This window comes from Stigmatopora argus, chromosome 11 (genome assembly GCF_051989625.1).
Source record: "Stigmatopora argus isolate UIUO_Sarg chromosome 11, RoL_Sarg_1.0, whole genome shotgun sequence".
NCBI classification, from domain to species: domain Eukaryota; kingdom Metazoa; phylum Chordata; class Actinopteri; order Syngnathiformes; family Syngnathidae; genus Stigmatopora; species Stigmatopora argus.
The window spans coordinates 834510-852405 of NC_135397.1; the positions used below are offsets into that span (position 1 = coordinate 834510).

The window sequence follows — 17896 nt, forward strand, 5'->3', positions numbered from 1 at the left end:
AACAATAAAAGTCCGGGAAATTTGGAGCTTTTCTTTAGCCTAATAATGAATAGTGCATGAAGTATGACTAAATAGTCATTCACAATTTGTATTTAGGGGATTTGAGCAACCATTTAAATGGTAATTATCACTTACCTTCTGGGCGACCAAAAGACCGGCGACCAAAAGATCGGCGACCAAAAGACAGGCGACCAATCGACCGTGTACCGTCGTTTGTGGATGGGCCAAGTGGGAGCCAGGGCGGGAACTGGAACCCACAACTGTTAGTTGACCGTTTACAACTAAGACAGCGTTTCATGTAAATGTTTTTTTTCCCCAAAACTTGTCGGTGTCACTTGTGAGTTATGGTCACATCGAATAACATTTCTACGACAACACTGAGAACGATAGAAACAATCCCGATGTGACGTGATTCAAGGCGGTTTCATCTGGATCCAATGCTAAGATACTGTCCCCTTTTGTGTGTTGACTTTCCCTATCGCCTCCTTTTTCGTCTTCCCCCGTTGCCGTACGCGTTGCGACACGTGAAAAAGAAGTGGAAGGGTTAATCAACAGCCACAAGGTCGGCTAGACGGCCGGCCGTGTTATGGAGCGTGACCCACCGCCGCTTTGCAGAACTGACGGTCTGGGATTTGTAGTGCTTGTTAGGGCTTAACGTGGCCCTCCCCTGGACTAGCTCTCCAAATTTGAGCTGTGAATGAAGCCCAAACGGTCGGAAAGAGAGATAGAGAGGGAGGGAGACATCTACAGGATGTCAGTGGAACTGCGAGACGGCAGAAGTAGGCCGCCAGAGTCCAGTTCGAGTCGTGGTTTGGCCCCGGTCGTGCGACGGCGACGGCTAATGAAGCCGCTGTGATGATTTCATGGGGGAAAGAGAAACGAGCGACATTCCCCTTCATGTTTAAGACTTTCTAAATGCAGTGTGGGTAATTCTACTCCGTTAAGCTCCAGGATTAGTAACACACTCTTATTCTGCCAGTGCGCTTTTGAAGTCTTACCTTTTTCCACACAATCAAAGTACGTTTGACGCTTACACGCCGGCGAGGCAGAGCGCACGCCTTTGCATCATTTGGCCAAGATGGGGAACATTTGGCTGGCTGAGCATCGGCGGCGTGCCACCGCGGGGGAGCTTTATCGCCACCCAACAGCTTTTCCACAACACGTTGTGTTGGCGCTGGCACGGATGCCCCGCCCCGCCCCCGCCCGCCACCTGTGGCCGCCACCTTTTGTGTGGAGGAATCCGCGGTAAAGCGAGATGAACTGGTCGGCGACGGAGGTCTCTCGAGTGAAGCGGCGCCGTGGCTATTAATCCTGATTTAACCCATTTTCCAGAGCCGGTCAGAGCCAATGAGCGGCGGCCGGAGGGATGCCGTCGTCTTTTAGGCTTGACTGAGAGGGATTCTTTTTGGGCCTGATTGTTATGTAGCCAATCGGCGCCATGTTACTAAGCGAACTAACTCTCTTTAATATACAGCTTAATTTCTCAGTGTGTGTGACCGCCTCGTGTAGTTTACTACCATTCCTCAAGTCGACATCTTATATATATATATATATATATATATATATATATATATATATATATATATATATATATATATATATATATATATATATATATATATATATATATATATATATATATATATATATATATATATATATATATATATATATATATATATATATATATATTTCAGAAACACGCTTATTTATATATATATTTATTCATTAATAAATTTATATTCATTTATGTATCAATTTATTTATATTTATTTATCAATTTATTTATATTTATCAATTTATTTATATTTATCAATTTATTTATATTTATTTATCAATGTATTTATATTTATTTATCAATGTATTAATATTTATTTATTTATTAATTTATTTTTATTTATCAATTTATTTATATTTATCAATTTATTTATATTTATTTATCAATGTATTTATATTTATCAATTTATTTATATTTATTTATCAATGTATTTATATTTATTTATCAATGTATTAATATTTATTTATTTATTAATTTATTTTTATTTATCAATTTATTTATATTTATTTATCAATTTATTTATATTTATTGATTTATTTTAATTTGTTAATTTTTATTTATATATTTATTTATTTTTTATTTATGTCTAAAATGTCCTTTTCTGTGTCTGTATTCTCACCCTCATGCTACTGTGACAATGAAATTTCCCGAACACAGGATGAATAAAGTTATCTAATCTAACCTAACCTAATCTAATCTAATCCATCCAAATTCTATAATGCATGTCCTCTAGTCACCGGCCATGTTTTTTTATTTCCCTGTACCAATTCAATGTACCACGACCGGAAAGGCGAAAGACTCACACTTGCGCAATTGCGCATTTCCGTTATATTTACAAATGTATCGTCTGGCAACACATTGGCCGCCAGTGACTGTTTTGAGCCAACCAAGTGGTTTGACAGTGCCAACTGATCCTAACAGAACTGCGTGGTGTCTTTGTCTTACAGATCAACCCAGCAAGTATTAATGGCGTCCCGGTAGAATCGGCAAAATGAACACGCTACCATCCATGGACCGGCACATCCAGCAGACCAATGACAGGCTGCAGTGCATCAAACAGGTATGACCTTCTTTGGACCCAATTTTCCGTTAGCACGCTGCTCTTTTGTGTGCTTTTCTACGCTACCTCGACACCCGCGTAGTCAGACGTCAGCCAGGGTTACTTCCCCCCGTAATTAACGCTCAGTAAGAGTGGCAGGTTGCGGGTCTACTTTTTTCATTCTGCCCTTGCATGCGACACCAAGCCATGAACGATCGCATTTTTAGCCTAGGCTAGAGGGCTCCAAGTCAGAGTGGACTGCTGACTTTCTTTCTCTGAGGATATGGTGATGACCCAACACCCTGCAAGATGGCTGACAGCTTGAGAAAACCCGAGTTCTGCAGCGTCTTCCCTCATCTGCACCTTTTCACGGTCATTTGGAACCGGAGACTAGCGCTGCCGACCCAGGGCGACAGACCTTGACTTCCCCTCCAGACCCGTCGATAGTCGATCACGGGCTAAAAGACAAACAATGAGGCGGTAAAGACATCGATCGCCAAGTCCCGGAGACCAGTTCTAGATCCGTGGCGATCCCGAAGGATGAGTCACTTCCCCGGGAGCTGGCCGAGATGGTTCCAGGGGTGCCGGCTTTTTGTCCCGCGTGCAAAGCAAGCCGGCCTTTCTTGAAGCTTTACCTTGGAAGGTCAAGGCTTCTACCTTCCCCACGGGAACTCGCCATGGCCCGCACGAGCATAATAAACGCTTTCAAGTGGGCTCGATCTCGCCGCGGCGCCGTGTCGTTTCTGAGCTATTAACCTCTTGAGCCGGGAAGAAAGGGAGTCCCTTTTGTAAAACCTCTTATTGTGTCCCGCCAACCGGCTCGGCCTTCAGACGGTAGGGGAAAAAAGACTGTTTCGATCTATAGTAAGACGGACGGACTCCGAATGAGAGATTAGACGACACGTGGGCGACGGCCAGGACCCAGTTTGTTTGTTTTCTGCAGCGGCCAATCGGAAGGCTGTCCTCAGTTACTTTTCAGAGAAAAAACATGTTGGAGTTAATCCATAAACATTCAATAACTTCGAATTAGAGGAAGCACACAGAGTCAGCCGTGATGAGTTTTATCGAGCTTCAGCTAAAGGAGGGAGTCAGAAAAGCCAGCAGCGCCAGGAGATGCGTCTATCCTCCAGCCTGACCAGTTTGAATCCCCGCCTGCCTCCAACAGATCTGCCAGTTTTATTGACAAAGGTCATGTGACATAGACACAAACTTTAGGCGGGAAAATGTGAACAAAGACATGGGCGTGTGTCATGGTAGATGACGCGCCCCTAACTCATAGGTGTCATGGACGGAAATTTCCGCTAGGCCATGCAAAATTCTATTCTAGCGACTACACTAAAGAAACCAAATGACTAAGAAAAAGCATAAGAATTCATTCCATACTCCACAAAACATACGACGGGAAGACTCGGCAGTGCCGTCGGGGCGGGGACCGAGGATTAAGGAGGAACACTGGCGTCTTTGTGGCCCAGGGTGCGATCCCCTTCCCACAATGCAACAGAGCGACCAGCCAGCGGAGGTTTCACACAGTCCAGGTCCTCACGGGGTCACGCAGATACTCAGGACCTCGACGCCAAGCGAGACCCCGCCGACACTCTTTGTTCCCCGATGCTTTTGTGCATTTTTATAAATAAGACTCGCTCGCGATTTTTGGGGGGTTTGTTTTGGATTGGATTGGATAGTTTTTGAGGGTTCTGCGTTTTTGCACAGCACTTACAGAACCCGGCCAACTTTCAATCTGCGGCCACGGAGCTGCTGGACTGGTGTGGAGATCCCCGGGCCTTCCAGCGACCCTTCGAGCAAAGCCTCATGGGATGCCTTACGGTAAGCAAACATTTGAAGTCATCCTGAAATGTCACCTTACAAATGATGTTTGTTCATTATTCCCTCCCAGTCAAAATGGATAGGAAGCCTAGCGCCATCAAGCTACATTTTCATGGCCAAAATTAAATGAGATCTAGCCACGAACCAAACTAAGTTTGATGCTACCTGGTCTGGGGTGTAGTCCGCCTTTGGCCCGGAGTCAGCCGGGACAGGCTCCAGCACCCCTGACCAGGATAAGCCCTAACCCAGGGGTGTCAAACTCGGGTTAGTTCGCGGGCCGCATTAATGTCAACTTGATTTCACGTGGGCCGGACCATTTTAGATATAATATTTAGATTTTTTTTTTTAATTGGATTAAAGGAACTAGATCAAAAGCCCAAAATAGTCCGTTTTTATAGATCTAAAGCAATGTTTATTTGAGCTTTTTTTTCTTAGTAATGAAAAAAATAATAATCATGTTTTTCATTTCAAATGAAAACAAAATCTATTTTTTAATTATGTTCAATATTAAAGTGGAAAAGGGAAAATATCTATCTATTTATTTTTTAGATCTTACAAAATGCGCTTTGAACTAAAAACACAAAAGAAATAAAATTGGATTGAAAATATCACAATGATTGATTGATGATTTCACGTGGGCCGGACCATTTTAGATATAATATTGAGATTTTTTTTAAATAAATGGATTAAAAGAACTGGATTAAAAGCCCTGAATATTCCGTTTTTTATAGATCTAAAACAATGTTTATTTGAGCTTTTAAAAAATATATATTTTTAGATTTTACAAAATGATTTTTGAACTAAAAACACAGAAAAAATGTATTAAAAAATGACAATGATTGATTTAAAAGGGGGAGAATCAGGAAATGTAATATACATCTATACTCTTCATTTTAATTTGATCCTAAAACAGAAAGTCGGCACTCATGATTGACGTTCTCGGGCCGCACAAAATGATAACGGCGGGCCAGATTTGGCCCCCGGGCCGCCACTTTGACACCCGTGCCCTAACCTCACTCGCTAGTCATTAGCTCCGTCTGACAAAAGAGGCGCACTGGCTGAAACGCAAAGGGTCGGCGAGGAAACACGGCAGGAAACACGGTCGGAAACACGGTGGCTATCACAAGTGGTAGCGTGAGCAAACAGATAAAGGCTCATTAATGTGTAAATCACAATAAAAGCCTCTTAGAGTGTGATAAAGAGGCGCACAATGCAGCCAAGCACTCAGCGTGGCGCCCCCGTCTATCTCCCAAATTGCTTCATTAGACTCGGAGAGCACGCGGCTCCTTATCGGGAGAATTACGCCCTTGGATTTTTGATAAATACTCTTCGGTTTGTCGTCACATGGGTCGAAGACGGGAGATCTCAACGAGAAGGCCTGACTAAAATCGCATTTTTCCAAATCTAGCGCAGTAGATTTGTGCTGTGCGATATGGACATATCACATTATGAGCCATTTTTATAGAACGGCGATCTTGTCTATGTTCTGCTCGCATATTGTACGTTGCTATTTCCAATTGTCTTATATGCACTACTCCTGTTTGGGTGGCAGGGGGAGCCATTTGGCTAACTCCTGTGTGTAGATAGATAGTAGATCTGGAGACGATTGATTGGTTGGATGGAATTCCATCAGTCGGATGCCCTCTGATGGCCAAACTGTGCATTGTGGCAAAATATATTGATATTGTATTATTAGATTAATATTTATGGGGATAATAATGATGGAAATAAAATGATTTTAGCATCATTTTGGCAATGTAAATATCGGCATATCATCCGGCATTATGTCAATCATTGAATCCAATTTAAACACACCATTTTCGAGTTTTCTTCTGAATTCATATCTTCTCAATTAAGCGATTGGTCCTGGGGTCTTTTTTATGGTTAAAAAATGGGTTTAAAAGAATTTAACTGACATTCTCGTAAAAGTGACGCGGTCTGATTTCCGAAGACGCGCCTAATCCTAACATGAGAATAAACATGGCACTCTGGCCGACCTTGTCATGAGAAACAAAGTGTGTTTTGGAGGTCAAAAAGCTAGCAGAGCAACGTTGTCATGTGTCAGATAAAAGCCAAGGCGTTTCCTGTTGAAAAAAAATCCTCCCCCTGAGTCTTCTTGACTCCCTTCACTCAACAGCAGCAGCGCCTACGTTCAAGCGTTCAAGCTCGTCATTCGTCGATTCAAGGACAAAGGGTGATGAACCGCGGATGACCCGTCTCCCATCCTAAAACATTTTTTTCGGAGTTCTTCCCCCGGAAAAATGAGTGCCGTTCGACCGGGTGTCAAACGTACGACTCGTGGGCCGCTAGCAGGCCTGATCCGGATCTGGAAAGGACCAAAAAAACAACTAAAGAAAGCCAGCAATAATCACAAAATCGCTTGGAAATGATCCAAAATTGAAACTGCCTTTGGGTTTATTAAATGTAATAATAATAAATTGAGTTAAATAAGATGAAAAATGAATGTGTTGCCCTTTGACCTAGGTGGTGAGTCGCGTGGCAGCCCAGCAAGGATTTGACCTGGACTTGGGCTACCGCTTGCTAGCCGTGTGTGCCGCCAACAGGGACAAATTCACCCCCAAATCTGCCGGTAAGAGCCGCCATTTTAAATGGAAACACAACACAGAGAGTTTATTTTTTTGAATCGTTAAGCACGCACTCATACTCAAATTTGGATGGAAAATAACACCTTGTTATGGACTAAAGCAAGGTTGTCAGACTCGGGTTGGTTCGCGGGCTGCTTTAACGTCAACTTGATTTTACGTGGACCGGACCATTTTAGATATAATATTTAGATTTTTTTTAATAAATTGATTAAAAGCCCTGAATTTTCTGTTTTTTTTTTAATAGATCTAAGACAATTTTTATTTTAGCTTTTTTTATATATTTTTAGATTTTACAATAGATATAATATTATATTATATATTAGATATAATATTTAGATTTTTTTTAATAAATGGATTAAAAGAACTGGATTAAAAGCCCTGAATATTCCGTTTTTTATAGATCTAAAGCAATGTTTATTTGAGCTTTTTACATGAAAATGTGCCTTTTTTTTAGTCATTTTACCACTTTTAAAGTACACAAAGTCTTTGAATTCTTTTGACAACATTTTACCCTGTTGCTAATCAATGAATATCAATGAGTATCAATGAGAGAATAGATGCAGAAGACTCTAATGAAAAAAAAAAGTGAATGCCACAGTGCCGACGTGACGTTCCTATTGGTGCATTCGGGACTCGGCTCTCTCACCACCGCTTTCCATATTTTATCTCAGAGCCATATGCAACCATCAAAAGAGCCACATGTGGCTCCCGAGCCATAGGTTCCCTACCCATGACGTAGACCAAACATGGCCGCGATCAACGAAAAACCGCAAAGTAGGGTCACCCCTATTTAAAAACAAAATATATATATTTTTTACTTCAGTGCTGAGTTCTAGTAGCAAGCGGAGGACAGGGGTGTGGCTTCCGCTTGCGAGTTTCAGCGTGGATTTCCACATTTTTATGAACTTACAAAAAAAATGTAATTCACTCAAAAAAAAAAATCCCCCAGAAAAAAACGCGATGTAGTGAATCCGCGATATTCGAGGGATTACTGTACGTCTAAAATATGTTGCTTCTTTTCACAACTGCTCCGGATGCCATAGTGATGTCCTTTATTGTTTTTTTTCCATCTCTGATGTTCAATTAGCGTGAAGGAGTTTAACACGGAGTGGCAACCTCCCTCCCTCCCTCCCGCGTATCGCCCGCCAATCGTTTCTTGGCTGCGGCGGAAAGCGGCTTAAGTGGGCGGCCAGACGTCAGTGCGCCGTATCGATCGTCTTGTTTCTCTCGCTCTGCCGTAATGTCATTGTTGTGCGGGCGTGGCTCGCGCTCTGTCGGTCGGGGCGCCGCAGACTCCGTCTGAAAGAAGCGGGAGGGGGCGACGGTGTGATGTTTTCAGGAAGGATTCACGGCGGCTAAATAGGCGGGTCGCCTTCGTTCATTTTCGGAACCTCGGGGGGTGCCGGAGCCTATCCCGGTTAACTATGGGACGCCCGAAAGGTCGATTGGCCAATCGCGGGCAACCCATCGCGGCCGTTCTCGTAGAATCCAGCCTTTGACCCGGTAAGCGTCTTCTGGGCGTCTTTGGGCTCGAACCGCCTAAAACTGACGGCCAACCGACCGACTTTGGCCGTTTTCTTTAAAGAGTCACGTGTCGGAGCGCAGGCCAGCCGACGTGGCGGCACGGGGGTGCAAATGTGACACCCGAGAGGTGCCGGTGGAAGGGGGAGGGGGGTAGTCTGGTGCCAAGTAAACTCATCTGAAAGCAGTCCAGATCAATGGCGCTGTCGCGTTGTCTCGCGTGTACCAGGAAGTTGATAACGCAATTAAAATGGCCAGACTCCAAAGTGCAGCGATACCAAGACTTGGGAGTTCAGGTTCTTCGTCCGGTGACTTCATAACCACATTGAGTTGGAGTACGGACGGGACAGTACATATTAATGAACATATTTATATTGTTGTTAATTATAGCCGATGGCTAATTTCCATCTTGAGTCCCTTGTGTAGTTTGAAGATAAACAATGACACATATTACACACAAACACAAGTAGTACAGTTTTAGACATCACTGTGTTGGCAATTTTGTTGGTCTAGCGCAAGGGTCTCAGAAACCGGGTTCTACATCCGTTTTGTTGCATTTAAGTTTATGCTGCACTCTATTGTATTTAACTTTGTTTTTTAATTGACCTTAATGTTTTAAAGCAGGGGTGTCAGACTCGGGTTGGTTTGCGGGCCGTATTAACGTCAACTTGATTTCACTTGGGCCGGACCATTTTAGATATAATATTTAGATTTTTAATAAATGGATTAAAAGAACTAGATTAAAAGCCCTGAATATTCCGTTTTTATAGATCTAAAACTGTTTATTTTAGCTTTTTTAAAATATTTTTTTAGATTTTACAAAATGATTTTTGAACTAAAAACAGAAAAAATGGATTAAAAAAATGACAATTATTTATTTAAAATGGGTAAAAATCAGGAAATTTAATATACATCTATACTCTTCATTTGAATTTGATCCTAAAACAGAAAGTCGGCACTCATCATTGACTTTCCTGGGCCACACAAAATGATTCGGCGGGCCAGATTTGGCCCCCGGGCTGCCACTTTGACACATGTGCTCTAGCAGCTAGGCTTAAAGATGATTGGCCAAGAGGCGGGATTTCACGTATGCTAATTGGTATCAAGTTCCAGCAATGGAGGTGCTTTTGGCTAATTTAGCACTCTTTTTGAAGGGAACTACACAGTCACCTATAGAGCCAGCCAAAGTTGATCTATTGGAATTTTCGGGTACAAAATCTTGCAGTACAAGGAGGAGCTTTGTTACGGAAGATTTTGTAAACTAAGCTGGAATCTGCATAATTTAGCAGTCATATGTTTTAACTTCTGATCCGATGGATGCTTCAAGTATTCTTAATTTCGTAAAAACTGGTTTAAGAGTACCGAGAGAACGGCGTCGATTCTTGAAAAGCAAAAAACTGCTCTTCTCCAGCTCACACTCCCGTGAATAAAAATAAAAGGTGCCCGAATCCACCCACACATCCGCCGCCGTCAAGTGGAGTGCAGAGAGAGACTCGCCGCCGACGGTCTGGTGGTCTGTGGGATTAGCTCATTGTTCTAAGCCATAATCCCTTGAACAGATTTTCGCTATCTGCCGCTAGGTCGGATTGCATTAGCGCTTTTAATCGTTATCTTTAACCATAGCGCCCTTGCTGCTCTCGTTTTGTTTCCGGACAGACTCCAATCGACGCTATTTGTTCTCTGAAAAACAATCTGTATATTAGCGATGTCCGGATCGTACCCGTTGAATCGTTACGAGTCGTGGCTCCGCCGTCGTTCGGGTGAATACCCGCGACCCCGACAGATTTAGTTGAGAAGTTCGAGCAGCAAATAAGATTAGGGTCGTAATCCGTAAGGGGTCTTACTGTTGGCCTCCGCCGCGGTCATGGCAACACCCCCCCCCCCCACACACGCAAAGGACGTCAGCAATCCATCCAATAGTGACTCAATAATACACCCGTGCTTAGAAATCTGTTATTTGACCGTAAAATGACGACGTCAGTAAATCCTAAACGGTGAGTTAGCAAACATGTCCTCAACTGGGAGTGATCTCATTTCACGTTTGTCATTGGTCAGAAAATGATAGGCCGTATTTTGCGCACTATAAGTGCTTGCAAGTGCTGTACCCATTTAAAAAAAAAAAAAATCTGCATTCATAATGGTTGTTTTAGTCGAAATGTCGCCATCAATTTGCGGCCAAAATGCGACCAAACCAACAGGAAGTAAACAAGAAATGCCCCAAAATCAGATGAAAGCGGCCAATGGACAGGAAGTCACCCATAAATGTCACCGAATATATTACAAAGGACATTTCTAAATCAGTTGTCATTTAAAATTTTAATTTCATTTTTATATCTGCATTCATAATGGTTGTTTTAGTCAAACTGTCGCCATCAATTTGCGGCCAAAGTGCGACCAAACCAACAGGAAGTAAACAAGAAATACCCAAAAATCAGATGAAAGCGGCCAATGGACAGGAAGTCACCCATAAATTTCACTGGATATATTACGAATGACATTTTTAAATCATTCAAAATTTTATTTTCATTTTTATGAGCTTTATCTTGAGCTCTCCTGACGACGACTACAATTACAATTTGGGGGCGAGGCGTTGTGGATTTATTTGTCCTTCGGACATGAATCGACACGCCTGGGATTAACGGCAGCTGTTCTCGGAATGAAAGCCACGTTTAATATTTAAGTCCGGAGCAGGTTGCGGCTTGCCTCTCGCTCAAAGTCGCCGTCAACTACTGAGAAGCGCTTTGCGAAAACACGCTCGCCGATTGCATCCGATACGCCGGGCTGCGTTTTTTTTAGCTAGCTCCGCGTAGTAAACAAGCTTTGTCAAAAGGGACTGATAACGTCCACATTTTTTTTTACACATTTGTTTCAACGTGTTGTCAGATTTTTCTGTTTAAGTGACGAGCTCCACCTAGAGTTGAAGCTGAGAAGTACAATAGAACTGAAGCTTGTTGTGCGGGGCGTATTCAATGATTTTTGTCGTTTTCAATAAAAATGGGGTGGCAGGCCGTCATCTGAACACCCCGGATTGTGTCCAAGCCATGGAATTCTGTAAAGCGCCCTCTTGTGGTGATTGCCGGACTCTAAAGTGACTTAAGGAATGCATCATTTCAAAAAGAAAAACATTTCGAGTGGGCATTTAAGAACGCATTTCTCGATTTCCGTGTGGCCAGTCATTCTATTTTTTGCAAGACTTTTTTATTGTTAATTACTAGCCAGGCTAAGAGCAGCGCGCTGAATTATTAACGGCTAAGGGCTTTATTTTTAGCCGAGCGTCCCGCCGCCTCCCTCCTCCGACGCTAGCTTTTCCGCGGATGATGACATCCTCCCGCAACAACGGCAAACTACCTTGCGACGTGGACCGTGGCGTTTGCGGACTAAATGCTCATCAAGCGCACTTCCGGCCGGCCCCCCCGGCCCCCTCGGCTCCGCGGCTCCCGCGTCGTCGGCTAGCTAATTGCTTTTGCCTTGCCCGAGACGGCGAACCTGTCCGAGAGGCGCCGCGTGGCACCGGCGAGGCAAGGTCTCGTCAGAACCGGATGAGCAGATGATTTAAATCCCTCTTTTGTCAGGGAGTTGACTGATCTGGCAACCCGTACTAAGCCACCCCCCAGTGGCAGTAATACCCAGGGGCTTTTGGCACACCCTCTTCAAGGAAAATTGCGCTCTAACCATGTCGTCTATTTATTTTTTTGGTTTATTTTTTTTTAGTGTGCAAGCAGGATATTTACTTTGATGTTAAGACGTAATGCTGCGTTCAGAGAACTAGTCATTTTCTGACCTTTTTCCCCCCCTACCTAATATGACTTGAGTCTTCTAATATTAGCCCCAAAATAGTTTTGTGTAGATATAGTAGTTTGAAATGAGTCTTATGGGATGCTATGCCTTTATATCAAATCAAAAGCCTTTATTGTCACTTGAAGCAACGGGGGTTGGGCTATGAGAAGCACCTGACGCCAATCCACTGATTGCACTTGTAGGACACTAGTATTGTGGAAAGGCTTGCTCTTTATGAAAAGCTACATTTTGTGGAATTGTTTGATATGAAAGCCTAGTCTTATGGGATGTTACGCCTTTATGTCAAATCAAAAGCCTTTATTGTCATCATACACAGCTGCGTATATAACGAAATGGGTGAAATATCATTCATCAGGGCACTCTTAAATGGGTGAAAATGGTCAAAAGTTTGCACTTTGATGGCCCACGTTTGAAATAGGTTCAAAAAAAGGTCTTGAATTGGCTCTTGACCGTTTATACCAGGCAGGGGTGGCTTTGCAAAGGTGACAAAGGCACATACATAGGTGGAAAAAGTTGAATGGCCGTACGGGGGTTGGTTGGGCCGCTGTGGGAGGGAGGGGAGGTGCTCGAGCAGCTTTTGCTTTTGCTCAAGTCATCCAGCAGCGACTGAGCTGACAAACTTTGAACCAGTGGGGGTTGGGCAAGAGAAGCAGCTGACGCCAATTCACTGATTGCACTCGCAGGACACTAGTATTGTGGAAAGCTTTGCTCTGTCCAGGTTCAAACCAAAGCACTCACTTTTGCCCTTTTTTTTTAAATTTTGCCCAGCCCTGTTAAATAAATGCCTAGTCTTATGGGATGCTTTGTCATCCTTCATATGTCCAACGCTTCAATTTCTTCGAGGCGCTCGCTCGCTCTTCAATGGTCAAACGTTTGAAATAGGTCCAAAAAAAGTGTTGAAGTGGCTGCTTTGTGTTCTCCAAGTCATTCAGCAAAGACATAGCTGACAAAGTTGAATCAACGGGGGTTGGGTCGGTGTCGGTGGGGAGGGAGGGAGCAGCTTTTCGTTCAAGCCGTTTTAGCAGCGACCCACTGAGCTGACTGACAAACTTGAAGCGACGGGGGTTGGGCAAGAGAAGCACCTGACACCAATCCACTGATTGCACTCGCAGGACACTAGTATTGTGGAAAGGCTTCCTCTTTATGAAAAGCTACATTTTGTGGAATTGTTTGAAATGAGCCTAGTCTTAAGGGATGCTAGGCCTTTATATCAAATCAAAAAGCCTTTTTTGTCATCATACACCGTTGCGTATAACGAAATGAAATCATATTTTTCAATTATTTCACGCTTATTATTGATTGTCAACGTTGGCCTATTCTTTGCACAACTCTTCATTCCACCTGTTTGCTTTGGATCCATTGTTGATCACTTTGTATTATGCAAAAAACATGGGAAAATGCAAGCTCCGCCCAGTGCTTGTAGATATCTGTTATACACGAAAGAGATGTGGCAAAATAGACAATGATAAACAGCCTCTCATGTCTTGAGAGACCAAATTTTTCTCGTATCAAGAGATCATTATTTGCTGGAAATTTTCCTCGTATCTTGAGCTGCTAAAGCAAATAACTTCCCCTTCTTTTCACCTAAAAATAAGCAAAAAAAGCCAGATTTATAATGTTTATCATGTGATACAGCAATCCCTCGAATTTTGGGGTTAATGTAGACCAGAGATAGCCACGATAAACGAAAAAGTAGGGTCACCCCTATTGAAACAAAAAACAAATACAATGGACGACTTGATGCTCGTAGTAATATGACTTTAATATTCATTCCACTCGTAATATTGGATTGGATTGGATAACTTTATTCATCCCGTATTCGGGAAATTTCGTTGCCACAGTAGCAAGAGGGTGAGGATGCAGGAATAGGAATATTGCAACGTATGACTTCATTTTTTGTAATATTCCAAGTGTAAACTAATATTTTTGCGTATTCCGATAATCCTGTTATTTTTGTTCTTTGCTTGTTTGGACTTTTGTTGACCGGATGTTCAGGAAGGTTCCGTTGAAGTCACAGAAACAGATTTTATTGGCCCCTTTGTAACTTTGTGATATCAACAAATCTGTCCTCTAAGACCATCCGTCTTCTCTGCGGCGCCAAAAAAATTCAAGGTGCCATATCTTCTCCAACTGTTGCGCGCCGCGAAACCGGCTGTCGCGTGACCGACAAAACAACGGCGTAAGAGCGTCGACAGGTTAAGCATCATAACCCCTCCCTTTCATTCATCTAGCGCCGAGTCATCGCCTCGTCCGGTTGAAGTTCGGGGCAAAGGTGGCGGAACTCCAATTTGACCTCCATTTGACCTCCAATTTGACCTCCAATTTGACCTCCATTTGACCTTTCTGACTAATCTCCGAGGTGTCGCGTTCGACACGAGATGGCGTGGCGATGAAGGAAGGCCTTTCGTAGCCAGATCGGAATCTCCGGCATTTACACGCCCGTCCGTCTCGGCCAGCTCCGCCCCTTTCTGCCGGGTCGGAAGCGGTTGTCGCGTGATGCCTTTATTTACGCAGGTGCTTTTTTTGTCAGAAGCATCCTGGAGACCCAAAGGTGAGAAACGCCGCAATTTATCTCCCTCGCCATCTCCGATGAGCTGCCATTCGCCGTCACCGTCTTTCCGCCGCCGTCCTTTGCCTCCTCCTCGCCGGTCCATACCCCCCCCACCTCCCCGGCCCGGCCGTCTCCGGGCTCCGGAGCCGGCGTCGGGTACGGCGGGAGGCCATTAGCGCAGAGTCCCCCGCTCCGATTGGATAAACCGGGAGGAACCGGGAGACTGCCTCTGAATAATTGATGTGCGTTGTGCAGACGCCGGACGGGGAGAAACAGACAGATCACAGAGCAGGCGAGGGGGGGTTTAGCAACCAAAAAAAAATAAGTACGGAGGGGGGGGAGAGGAAGTCATAAAAGACAGCGATAAGGCGCAGGAAGCGGTCAACGCTCGGAGAGTTTGGACCGGAGACACGTTGCGCGCCGACTTGAATGGGATAACATGCGCGGGGCTGCCGTTGGGCTGGGGGTAAGTCACTTATCGCCGTCTTTTCCGCGGGGAGCGGGGTTAGCGGGGGATTCCGCTTCCGCCGCCGCCGTCACTCGTTTCTCCCCGATTGGCTGGATTCGTAGACTCAGTAGGGAAGGGTCGATCTGCGCTCGTTACGCTTGCGAGGGAGTCCGTAACTGCGAGATGATACTATGACGGGGCAAGAAAAGGCGGGATCAGAAGGGATTAGCTGACCGCGGGTTGGCCTACATGCCGACCCGGGGTCATACTTTCCGTCCAGGTGCCGTTGGAGCACTCGTTCGGGAAGGCTTGCCGGTCGAGGGGTCATTTTCGGAGTGGACTTTTGCTTGGGTTGACTAGAAATGAGCAGGTACTCACTCGTTTTATTTTGAAAGATTGTTTGATACAAAGCAATGTGCAAGTTTGAGTGAAATATTTAGCTGTAGAACTCTCATTTTGGCATTTTTAAATGCTAGTTAGCTATTTCAAATAAGTATATGTTGCTCTTCAGACTTGAACCCCATAGAGTTGGGGTCGGGAACCTTTTTTAAAGAGAGAACCATAAACAATTCCTATTTTCAAATATTATTCCTTGAGAGCCATAATCACAATTTAAAAGTCAAAACACATGAAAATGTGCTATTTTTTTTAGGCCTGTTACAAATTAAGTACAAAAAGTCTCTGAATTATTTTGACAACATTGTTAAGCTGTTGCTAATCAAGGAATGTCGATGAGTTCAATGAGTATCAATGAGAGAATGAATCCTTGCGTTTTGGCCACCTGCCGACTCGCCCGTAACATTCTGACGCGCTTGTTTTCGCGGGCGAATCATGGCCTCGCCCTCCATTCTCGGCGCCGTCCTCCCACCTCGAGGACAGGTGCTCATTGTGACAATGTCTGGATTGAGCCGGTGACCAATGACAGCCTACCGCGAGGGTGCAACTCTGTGTCTCAACGACTCCTCTTTTTCTAGCCTCATCTTCTCTTGCGCCTCATCACATGTTAATCACGACCATCGAAATTTTTCCGGCACCCCCTGTGATTTCCTTGAAGGAACAAGCGAGTGGTGGTCCTGGAGATAAGTAACATGACTGCGTCTACAGTAATTAGCCATGCGATATTTCTTTGGAGTGGGAATTTAGTGGCGGCTGTTGGGGACTGATAAGAGCTTCTCGATTGGTCTTCTCGCTGCTGAAATATGCTGGTGTTTACTTGCTGGACATAAAGACCTCTCGGATTGTTATTTTGTACGCCGGGGTCTTATTTTTGGCTTTTTTGCTCAAACGTATGTTGAAGTGTTGAAGTATCTTTAGGCTTGACATTTCCCAAGTTCTGGTTCGAATCTGTTCTGGAGCATTTTACTTGCTACATTCCAGAAATGTCCACGTTAGGTTGATTGAAGAATCTAAATTGTCCATACGCGTGAATTTTAATTGCCCAGCGACCAGTTGAAAGTGCACCCCACCCGAAACCCGGTACCCGAACGGGGTCACTCGATAGTGGTACACTTGAGATCCGCCGTTTGTTGCAAAAGCTGTTGCAAAAGTTTTAAGATAAGCATCTTAAAGGTCGTGTTTCCGTCAAACTTGACTCACCAAGCATGCGCCGCGAGTCAATAAATAGAGTTTGCCCTGTAGGCTAAGTAAATATCTACCGTCATCAAAACAACTCTAGACACAAAAAAAACACTTTCCTCCGCACTTTTCTTCGCAGTCAGTCTGTCGCTTCGTGAAAAAAACTGCATTTCTTCTCCTTTGGCGAGAAGTCAATCCAGAGGCTTCCCATTGTTGTCGGCTTTTGCTCGCAGGATTCTTGTTGACGCGGTAAAGCTAGCGAGCGCAGCTTAGCCATACGGAAATGGGAACGTCAAATGGCTTCCACGTCACCCCTGTAGCGCGAAGCGTTGGTGTTTTCATCCCGATCTGCATCCTTCCGAACCCCAGACGTGACAAGAATGAAAAAAAACATTGACCTCGGCGCACAAACCCGAACTTTATATTTACTTCCAGCGACCTGTCTTTGTTACAGCTATGGCTAGCTGCAAATAACTAGCAAGCTGGTGTATTTTCAGGTCAGGTGGTCATTTGTGAGGGTGTCAAGGTGTAATCCGGGTGTTCACCTTAGTGTACCAGGGTCTACTTTCTAAGTTCCCTGCACATTTTCATGCACATGAAGTAAACACTTCACCAGTGCTAGTGGGTCGACACCAAGTCGTAGCTAGTGCGCAGGGGCCCCATTTTTTTGTCAAATTGTGATGTGTGGGTCTCCGTGGTGTCCCTGTGCCCCATTTAAAAATGTGCAATTGTAACCCCACAGAAAGCAGCAGCTGCAGGAGATGTCAGACTGACTCAGGTAGAGCTACTTTCTCTTCCTGGCTGCAGCATCTCTTGCCTTGTGACATAAACCGGAGGGGATCCTCCCTCGCCACCTGTTCTCTGTCTAGCATCAAACCCCCCCAAAAACCGACCCTCCATCCCTCCATCCATCCACCCATCCTCCCCCTCTGTGCCAGGTCTCCTGCCAGAGGTCACAAAGGTCACAAATTCTCTA

General features: G+C 44.3%; 1 protein-coding gene across 4 annotated transcripts in view; it reads left to right on the forward strand.

The window, feature by feature from the left end:
- zmiz1a (zinc finger, MIZ-type containing 1a) overlaps window positions 1–17896 on the forward strand; it is a 94115-nt gene that overhangs the window by 65195 nt on the left and 11024 nt on the right. Inside the window, exons 5-7 of one of the 4 annotated variants that reach the window (XM_077612686.1) lie at window positions 2506–2618; window positions 4308–4421; window positions 6906–7011. In XM_077612686.1, coding sequence (XP_077468812.1) covers window positions 2550–2618; window positions 4308–4421; window positions 6906–7011 — 289 coding nt within the window. In that variant the 5' untranslated portion in view covers window positions 2506–2549. Of the gene's footprint in view, window positions 1–2505; window positions 2619–4307; window positions 4422–6905; window positions 7012–15265; window positions 15364–15437; window positions 15716–17625; window positions 17699–17896 lie in introns of those variants that run through there. The other 3 variants (XM_077612689.1, XM_077612688.1, XM_077612687.1) reach the window with 3 other exon arrangements.